At 40.2% G+C, this 10,854-nt stretch overlaps 1 protein-coding gene across 1 annotated transcript in view; it reads right to left on the bottom strand.

The window, feature by feature from the left end:
• The window catches only part of DEFB127 (defensin beta 127), a 128,355-nt gene extending 119,896 nt beyond the window's left edge, over positions 1-8,459 (bottom strand). Inside the window, exon 1 of the mRNA XM_064276471.1 lies at positions 8,402-8,459. Within this exon, the coding sequence (XP_064132541.1) occupies positions 8,402-8,459 (58 nt within the window). The remainder of the gene's footprint in view (positions 1-8,401) is intronic.
• Positions 8,460-10,854: the final 2,395 nt, after the last annotated feature.

Raw genomic sequence — 10,854 nt, forward strand, 5'->3', positions numbered from 1 at the left:
GTGTCATCTTCAAACTTCTTTGAATTTTGAAAAGCTGTTTCTCCTAACACTACTTTAAGTTGAGAAATAATATATCTCATCATAAACTTAAATACTGGTAAAAGATTATTATGGTGTATTGTAAATATTGACATGTAAAAAATTAGATTAAATATATCTGGTGAATTCTTTAGCAATTAGAAATATTACATCCTTTTTTTCTTGAATTTTTATTTTTATTCCACTCTCTTTACAAAATTGTATCTTAATATTATACATTTTTATATTTGAAAATCTATTGATCGTTCTACCATGTTTCTCTGCAGCAAAACGTGGAGATATGTTATAATTTATTGTTGGAAATCTCTGTGAACATAGGCTTTAAATATTTAAAAATGTTCAAGATTGAGTCATCATTGTAATTATATGGAACAAAATTGATCAAAATTACATAAAACATGAAAAATAATTGTTAATGCACAAAAGTAACATTTTTACTATAAATACACCTTCTTAATAAATGTATATATAATTCATTGTTAATGAAAATGTATACATGATTCATGTATATATGGAGGAAAGTTATTTCTTACTGGAATGAGATGAAGTTCGGCATCAATTTTTTTCCCATTTTTTATTTTTAAAAATATAAGTGCTGGGAAAACTATTCACATAAATAAATTGATGAGGAAGGTGTAAGATCAGATAAATAGATGACAGGTAGGTAGATAGATATAGGCTGATCACAGGGTTCTTTAAACTTCTTACAAATTATATGCCAAAAATCTCCTAGTAAGCTATAATTGAAGTTTTTTATTTAATGTTTTATCAACTATGAACTTGATTCTCCCATCATTTCTTTTGTAAACAGAAAATTGAAATCACACGAGGGGATCCAAAGTCTATCTTTACTCACTTTCTCAATACCAGTACAAATATTTCAGTTATTCACTATTTGGCACCTGAAGATTTTTACATGCTGGGCAACCCATGATTGTCAAATAAGGGATGGGTGAGAGATAAGTTTCTTTTCAGAGTGGGAGAAGGGAAATTGTGAAAGTGGAGGAAAGAAGAGTTTGTTAAAATTGAGGGTCTGAAAATGGATTTCCTTAAATTACCAAGGCACATACTTTGGAAAATCTTTCTGCAACTGGTATCCCAGTTTGAAGAATGCAGCTTTGTATTGTGTAGCCATACCAGATTTATTGAGATAATTGCATGAACAATTTGTTCTCAAATTTTTATTGAGCATCTAAGTAAGGCACTGGTCTAGCAGCTTGGGACACAGTCACAAACAAGACCAAGAGATAAGGATTATGTATACATTATAGTGGCAGTGACAGACCACAAATAAATAATTCAAATGGCAGAAAAATAAATTCGAAAAAAAATTTCAAAGAATTTAAGTGATAAGAAGAAAATAATACAAAGTAGAGTGAAGAATGGTCTGCATGGTCAAAGATGGTCTCTAAGGTGACATATGAGAGTACTCTGAACTGACGCAGGCAGGTAGTATAGGGAGGGTTGTATGGTCAAAGAATGCCTCTGTGAAGAGTTGACATATGACCTGCATAATGAGGTGTCAGCCATGCAAAGAAATGGAAGAAGAGCATTTTAGGCAGAGGGACACTGGAGAAAGGGTGATCAACTTGTCCCTGTTTGCCCAGGGCTTTTCCAACTTTAGCACTCAAAATATAATGTCCTGGGAGGCCCCTCTTTCTCAGGCAAACTTAACTGGAGGTGTAAGACCTATCAGAATATGAGATCTACTAAAAGCCAGTAGTGCGATGGTCCATATCCAAAGTACAGCCATGATCACTCGAATCTTTTTATGGACCACAAAAAAAGATTTAGAGGGATAACTTTTCTTGCTTCTGAGACATTCAGGCATCTGAGGCTGCAATTAAGGCTGCATCCCTAGCCTTAGCCCGACACATTAATAACTAATCAACCTTAATAACTGCTTCTCCGTGGTGTCAGATAGGACTCATCTATTGCCATACACACAGCACTCACATGCTTACAGTCACAAAGCAGAGATACAGTACATATGACTAACATTCATGGATAACACCGAGACCTAAAGAGGGATGCTATGAGGCCACCATAGTTGCGAGTTGGACTTTTGAGAAGGGGAGAACATTGAAAAGATAAGTAGAACTTGTGATGGAGCTTTTAATTTAAAATGATGTGCTCTGTAAGTCAGTCCCACTTTTATCTCTATCCAGTAAGATCAGTGCTTGTGCTGGATGGATGAGGCCACTGGGTTCATCTCTAGCTGAAGCCTTAAACAGAATTTGACCACATGCTACAGAAAGGGTTTAAGGTTACAGCTTACAAAAAGCAGGGGAGGGGGGAGGACTTATCTGGAATTTTCTTTGTACGTGCCTCTATTATGTTCTTCTATATATGATAGTGTTGAATCAGGAATTAGTAAAATCAAAATCCTCGTCTCAATTCATAATAGACAACTTCAAACAATGGCCTTCATTTTTTTTTTTTTGCATGGAAAAATAGGCACACAAATGTTCACTTGAGAGCAAAACTTAGCCCATATATTTTAATAAATCAAAGGAAGACAGGCAAAGAAGGTAAGCCCCATAAATAGAACCCCTGTATCTCCTATGCATTTTTTCTCTAAACATTTCTCATTGTAAGGTAACTGTCTTGGCTCTTGTCTTGCATTAGCAATTATGGCTACCCCTGTGATCTTCCAACCCCAATGGAAATGCTTCTAGTGAGATTGCGTCAGTGTAATTAACTGATATTATTATTCTCAGTGGTATCTCTAGTGTCCCCTACCCAAGAGGAAACATTATGTAGTTATCTGATACTGACAGTGCTCTCAGAAGAGATTTTCTTGGTCGTTTTAGCCTGAGATGGGGTAAGAATTTTAAAAGTAATAAAGTCATCCATAGTGAGAAGAGGATAAGTTTCCGTTGTAACTGTTATATCTTCTATATATATCACACGAGGTGGTGGCTTTGGAGTGGACGATTGTGCTGTTATGGGAATGCAGCATGTTAGCTTGTTCTTACAAAGAAGTTTGTATCTTTCATTTTGGAAACATCGTTTTCTGCAGTGTCCTATATCTTTCTCCCAGCATCTTTGGATTTTCCAGTTAGCTGTAGAGAATGAACAAGTAGACCAGTTATAACTCTAGCAACAAATATAGCAAACATTTTATTCATTCAAGTATTTGGCAATTACAACCATCTAGTCTAAAGCAATAACAAATTCTACAGGTCATTGAGAGAGACAAACAACAAACAAGGAAAGCAAAACTGCATATTAATAATTGTTACAAGTGCCATCAAGGAAACTGGAGTGAGAGAGAGAAAGAGAGAGAGGGAGGGAGAGAGAAAAAGAGAGAAACAGGACAGACATACTTAGAGCTGATACTTAAGACAAGACAAGAAGGATGAAAAGGAGACAGTAAGGTACACAGGAGGCAAAGATGGTTTCCAGAAAGGAAGTAAAAAAAGCTCAGTCCCAGAGTTGAGAAGCTAGTAGTGTGTTTAAGGGACTTGAGGAAGGCTGATGAGTCTGGAGTGTAACATGCAAAGAGGAAAGGAACATGACATGTGACGAGCTTGAAGTAGCAGGGCCAGGCCTTAAGTTCCTTTAGGCTGCATTTTTTTCCCCCCAAACACAATGTGAACTCATCATCTTAACTTATGTTTTAGAAGGTTAATCAGAATTCCATGCGGATATTAGATTAGGGAAAGGGAAGAATGAAATCAGGGAGATAAGCTAGAGGCTTTTGCCAAGTAAGACATGATGGTGACCAGAACTAGGGCTGTGAGTGTTACTGTGGAAAGCAAAGGATAGATTTGGGAGAAGCCATCAATTGTTCGGATATGAGGTCAGAGGAAGATGGACTACAAGATTTCTGAAATCAGGTAGAGGTAGTTAGTAAGGTCCGTGGGTTGTACAAACAGCTTGTGCTTGACTACTAACCTAAAGGTTAGCAGTTTGAACCCACCCCGTGGTGCTATGGAAGAAAGGCCTGGTGACCTGCTTCTGTTAAGATTACAGCCAAGAAAACCCTATGGAGTAGTTCTACTCTGTAACACATGGGGTTGCCGTGAGTCAGGATCGACTCAACAGCAACAGGTTTTTTTTTTTTTAAGTTAATGATACTTCCCATTTACAGAGTAGTAAAAAATGAAGAAAGAGTAAAATTTGGGGGAAAAAAAAGACGGGCTGAAATATTTGCTTTCTGGCATATAATGTATAATGCGTTTAGGAAACAGCTGAGTGAGAATGTCAAGAAGGCAGTTGAATATACCTGTGGGATCTCAGAAGAGAAGTTTGGACTTTGGATATAAGTTTTGGAGTCATTGCTTATAATATTAAAGCCACAGAAATGGCTAAGGCATAGTGAGTGTCTTAGGCTGGGTCTTTAGAGAAGCAAAACCAGTCAAACATATAAATGTATATAGAGAGATTTGTATCAAGGAAATGGCTCACGAGTATGTAGAGGCTGGAACATCCCAAGTCTGTGGGTCAGGATAGAGGCTTCTCCTAAATCACACAGCCACAGGGGCTGGTGAACCCAAGATCAGCAGGTCAGACAGCAGGGCTCTTGCTCACAAGCTGCAAAGATTGACCAATCCCAAGATTGGCAGGCAAGAGAGATAAGCTGCTAGCTCAAGTTCCAAGAAGCAGAGGTCAGAAGAACAGGACCCAGCTGCAGGATCCAGAGTGAGCAAGTGCCCATGAGCCTTGCCAGAATGTCCACTAGCTTCAAGTCCTCTTCTTCACTTTCAGCAAGCAAGGTTGTGTCATCTGCATAATGCAGGTTGTTAATGAGTCTTCCTCCAATCCTGATGCCCCATTGTTCTTCATATAGTTCAGCTTCTCATATTATTTGCTCAGCATACAGATTAAATAGGTATGGTGAAAGAATACAACCCTGACGCACACCTTTCCTGACTTTAAACCAATCAGTATCCCCTTGTTCTGTCCGAACAACTGCCTCCTGATCTATGTAAAGGTTCCTCAGTAGCACAATTAAGTGTTCTGGAATTCCCGTTCTTTGCAGTGTTATCCATAGTTTGTTATGATCCACACAGTCAAATGCCTTTGCATAGTCAATAAAACACAGGTAAACATCCTTCTGGCATTCTCTGCTTTCAGCCAGGATCTATCTGACATCAGCAATGATGTCATCCTTGTAGGCGTGTGGATATTATCCTATCACTGACAGCATCATACTTCAGGATAGATCTTGAAACGTTCTTTTTGATGATGAATGTGACACCATCCCTCTTTGAACTGTCATTCCCAGCATAGTAGACTATATGATTATCCAATTCAAAATTGCCAATACCAGTCCATTTCAGCTTACTAATGCCTAGAATATCGATGTTGATGTGTTCCATTTCATTTTTGATGATTTCCAATTCTCCTAGATTCATACTTCGTACATTCCAGGTTCTGATTATTGATGGATATTTGCAGCTGTTTCTTCTCATTTTGAGTTGTGCCACATCAGCATATGAAGGTCCCGAAAGCTTTACTCAATCCATGTCATTAAGGTCGACTCTACTTTGAAGAGGCAGCTCTTCCCCAGTCACCTTTTGAGTGCCTTCCAATCTGGGGGGCTCATCTTCCAGCACTATATCAGACAATGTTCCACTGCTATTCAGAAGGTTTTCACTGGCTAATGCTTTTCAGAAGTAGACTGCTGGGTCCTTCTTCTTAGTCTTAGTCTGGAAGCTCAGCTGAAACCTGTCCTCCATGGGTGACCCTGCTGGTATCTGAATACCGGTGGCATAGCTTCCAGCATCACAGCAACACACAAGCCCCCACAGTACGACAAACTGACAGACACGTGGAGGTTACCTCCATTACGTAATATCAATTCAATTTCCTTTTGGTAATAAGGATCACTCACACCAGCCAATACAGTAACTCCCTTCTTTACCTGTTGATCCAGAGGCATAAGGAGCCAAAAGTGGCCAGGTGGCATTCAATGCAGGCCACACACCCAAGGAAACTCCCTTTCAACTGATTGGCTACTCACAGCAGATCTCATCATGGAGGTGATCACATTATGTCAAATCTCATCACTGATGTGATCATGACATCTTATGACTGCCATACTACACCATAACTGCCAAGCCACTGAGAATCATGGCCCAGACAAGTTAACACACCACCTTAACCATCACAGTGGCTTATAATAAAAAGAGAAAAAAGAGGGCCAGAATTAAATTCTGGTGAGTGTCAATATTTAGATTTCAGGTAGAAGAAAAGACTAAAAAGGAGCAACTATGTATGTAGGACCAGAACAATAGAATGAGACACTGGAATTTCAGTTTGGGTTCCCTCAAAAGCAAACCTTGAACAAGAATTTGACCATAATAGATTAGTTGAGAGGCAATTCCCCAAAAACATCAGTGGGGAAATGGGGAAGTGAGACAGGGAAGTAAGAAAGCATTCAGGATACTGCCAGCTGCAGAGCCAGTCTAGTGTGCACGAGAAAGGCAACTGGCAAAAAGACAGGGGGAGAGTCATCTCAGATACGACTAGATTAGCTAAGACAGGAGAATGTTTTTTGAAGGGAGGAGTGGTCAGTTGTAGTCAGATATTGCTGAAAAGTTGAATAAATAAGGGCAGAAAAGTGTCCGTTGTATTTAGCAGCTGGAGTCCTAACTGGTAACCTTGAGAAGAGCAGTTTCAGACTGGTAGGAAGAGAAGGAACTAAACTGAAGTTGGTTGAAATGTGAATGATAAAAGTGGTAGCAGCACCTGTAGACAAAAATCTTAAGAAGTGTTAGCTGTGAAGAAGAGTACAAAAATTGAGCAGTTGTGGGAGAACAATATGGAGTCAGGAATGGTTTCCAAGTTGCTTTACAAACCTGTCAGATGCCATCTTGCCTTAAAACATACAAAAATGAACTCCAGATAGATTAAACAATTAAACACTGGTTGTCCAGCATTTATGGACCAATTAAATAAAGTAAGTAGAGTCATTCCCCAGAGTTCTGTTTCTTAATTTTTAAAAATGAAGTAAATTTATATATTGTTAAGTCTCTAGGGAGCAGGGGACAAACAATTAACAAGCTCAGATGCTAACTGAAAGATTGGAGGTCCAAGTCCACACAAGACGTCACGGAAGAAAGACCTGGTGATTTACTTCTGAAAACTTAGCCCTTGAAAATGCTACAGAGCACAGGTCTACCCTGAAGCTCATGGGATTGCCATGGGTCAGAGTCAACCTGATGGCAACTGGACTGGTTAAAAGACTCCAAGACACGTTGTTAGTGCATATCGCAGAACAATCCACTGGTTTGTTTACATCAGAATTTTTAAAACTCTAAAAGGCAGATAGATAAATAGATAGATCTTGTATATCCTACCACAAATATATATATGTACATACACATATATGTGTGTACGTTTCTGTTAGCATATATAAGAAATTGGTAACAGTGATTGATTCTGAAGGGAAAGACTGAAGAACTACTATATTTGGGAAGGAGAGTGCTTTACTTTTCCTTAAACCCTTATAAACTTATTAATTGCTTGATTTTTTAAGTCAATTGCAAGTATTATTTTAAAAAGGCATTATTTGAAAGAGGTAACAGTTGTATGCATGTTGATCTGAAATTGGAAGCTCCCCAGTGGTCACTGGTCTTCTATCCTGCCTTCACTCCACTTACCCTCACCTCTCCCCCAAACTTAGATCTTCTCTCTTCTATCTCAGAGTTCTACAGAATCTACAAACAGTGTCAATGGACTGGTTTGCTATACCCAGAACGTGAGAGGAGGGACAAAGAAGAATTCCAGCTGATAGCATGAGCTGAACTAATAGGACACAACAATGAAATAGGTGGCACTAATTAAAATAGAAATGAAATGAGGTAGAGCTGGGCTTAACTGCTGGGTGACAGAGGAATTAGTGCTCTTTCTCTCTCTGTCTGTATATATAGTGTTACTTGAGGCCTTGAATAAATTCTTGATTTTGCAGAAATGTCTCAGAGGAATTCCCAGTTTGTTTAGTGTTCCTAACAGATTCTCAGAAAATTGGGGTATGGAATTGCCCAAATGAGAGTATTTTTGCTGCTCTTTATTGGCTTAGGGAGTACCTGGGTGGTGCAAAGAGTTAACATTCTTGGCTACTAATCAAAAAAATTGGAGGTTTGAATCCACCCACAGGTGCCTTGGGAGAAAGGCCTGGCAATCTACTGAAAAAAAAATCAGACATTGAAAATCCTGTGGAGCACACTTCTGCTCTGACACACATGAGTTTGCCAGGAGTTGGAGTCTACTTGATGGCAACTGATTATTGGTTTTGGTTGTTTGTTCAAAGCTATTCCTGTGGGCTCTCTTTTCCCTCCAGATACCTGGGGAGCCCAAATGCAACAACTCATCCTAATTCTATCATCCCTAATTTCTAGGGTTCCATTACCTTTGGCCACCAGAGTTAGAGACCCACAGATAGTGAAGGCCAGCATCAGGAGATTCATGGCTCCTGGGAGGGAGGAGGCTCTGTGCCCTGAGGAGTCCAGAACACTTTGCACAGCTAGGACATTAAGTGGTCACCTTTATGGCCTGTCATGGGTGATGAACCAGAGAGGGGGAGAATGTCATGCCACACAGAACACCAGACCATTAATTTGTATCACTGAGTATACATAATGTAACAATGCCCTGTTGTGGAAACTACTAGAGAAAACTGAGGCCTTTTGAGACGAGCTATAATCCTATAGAAGTGGAAAAACGGATTGATGGAAAAGAAAGAACCCTCAAAAGGAAGTCTTCCTTAACCCTTGATGGAGCAATTATTCCTCTGTGCTTATGCAGCACTTTGTACATACCCAAAGATAGCAGAATGTAATGTCAAGATTCCCCTTGTAGCAGACCAATAGCTCGTGGCATCCAGTAGAGAATTCTTTACGTCTGAGTGATCACCCTAATACTAACCTCGGTGAAACAAAGAAGCCACTTTAGCTAAACCCACAAGACTATGTCGACTGTGAGACAGAAGAGATTTTGGAATCGGGATGTTATGGATTAAATTGTGTCCCCAGAAAATATCTGTCAACTTGGCTGGGCCATGATTCTCAGTATTGTGTGATTGTCCACCATTTTATGTGATTGCCCACCATTTTATTTGATTTTCCTATATGTTCTAAATCCTATCTGTCGTGGATTGAATATGTCCTCCCCCAAAATGTATGTATCAACTTGGTTAGGCCATGATTCCCAGTATTTTGTGGTGGTCCTCCATTTTGTGATTGTAATTGTATGTGAAGAGGATTAGGGTGGGATTGTAACACCCTTACCAGGTCACATCCCTGATGCGATGTAATGGGAGTTTCCCTGGGGTATGGCCTATACCACCTTTTATCTCTCAAGAGGAAAAAGCAGAGAGTTGGGGACCTCATGCCATCAAGAAAGCAGAGCTAGGAGCAGAGCGTGTCCTTTGGACCTAAGGTGCTGAGATGCTCCCAGATCAAGGGGAGACTGATGCATGACAAGGACTCTCCTCCAGGTCTGACAGAGAAAGATACCCCTGGAGCTGACGCCCTGAATTTGGACTTATAGCCGACTCGACTGTGAGAGAATAAACTTCTCTTTGTTAAAGCCATCCACTTATGGTATTTCTGTTATAGCAGCACTCAATGACCAAGACACTATCACTATGATGTAATAAGATGGATTAGAGACTATTATATTGATGAGGTCTACTAGATTATGCAGTGTCTTAAGCCAATCTCTTTCGAGATATAAAAGAGAGAAATGAGAGGAGATACATAGGGACCTTATACCACCAAGAAAGTGGAGCCGGGAGCAGAACACATTCTTTGGACCTGAGGTTCCTGTGCTGAGATGCTCCCAGACCAAGGGAGGATTGATGACAAGGACCTTCCTCCAGAGCCGACAGAGAAAGCCTTTCACTGGAGCTGATGACCTGAATTTGGATTTGTAGCCTACTAGACATCAGGAGAATAAATTTCCCTTTGTTAAAGACATCCTCTTGTGATATTTCTGTTATAGCAGCACTAGATGACTAAGACAGGAGAGTAAAAGATAGGAAGAGAGGTCTTATTGATGCCCTTCCTTACGCCATCCCGCTTTTCCATTAACTCTTTCCAACCCTCCCAAGAAACAAAATATATAGAGAGAGAAAACTTTTTTTTTAAAGAATTTTTATTCTGCTTTAAGTGGAAGTTTACAAATCAAGTCAGTCTCTCACACAAAAACCCATACACATCTTGCTACACACTCCCAATTACTCTCCCCCTAATGAGACAGCCCGCTCTCTCCCTCCACTCTCTCTTTTCATGTCCATTTCGCCAGCTTCTAACCCCCTCCACCCTCTCATCTCCCCTCCAGGCAGGAGATGCCAACATAGTCTCAAGTGTCCACCTGATCCAAAAAGCTCATGCCTCATGAGCATCCCCAACCCACTGTCCAGTCCAATCCATGTCTGAAGAGTTGGCTTCGGGAATGGTTCCTGTCCTGGGGCAACAGAAGGTCTGGGGGCCATGACCACCGGGGTCCTTCTAGTCTCAGTCAGACCATTAAGCCTGGTCTTATGAGAATTTGGGGTCTGCATACCACTGCTCTCCTGCTCCCTCAGGGGTTCTCTGTTGTGTTCCCTGTCAGGGCAGTCATCAGTTGTACCCGGGGCACTATCTAGTTTTTCTGGTCTCAGGATGATGTAGTCTCTGGTTCATGTGGCCCTTTCTGTTTCTTGTGCTCGTAATCGCCTTGTGTCCTTGGTGTTCTTCATTCTCCTTTGATCCAGGTGGGATGAGACCAATTGATGCATCTTAGATGGCTGCTTTCTAGTGTTTAAGACCCCAGACGCCGCTCTTCAAAGTGGGATGCAGAATGTTTTCTTAAGAGATTTTA

Source organism: Loxodonta africana, chromosome 24 (assembly GCF_030014295.1).
Source record: "Loxodonta africana isolate mLoxAfr1 chromosome 24, mLoxAfr1.hap2, whole genome shotgun sequence".
In the NCBI taxonomy this organism is placed as follows: domain Eukaryota; kingdom Metazoa; phylum Chordata; class Mammalia; order Proboscidea; family Elephantidae; genus Loxodonta; species Loxodonta africana.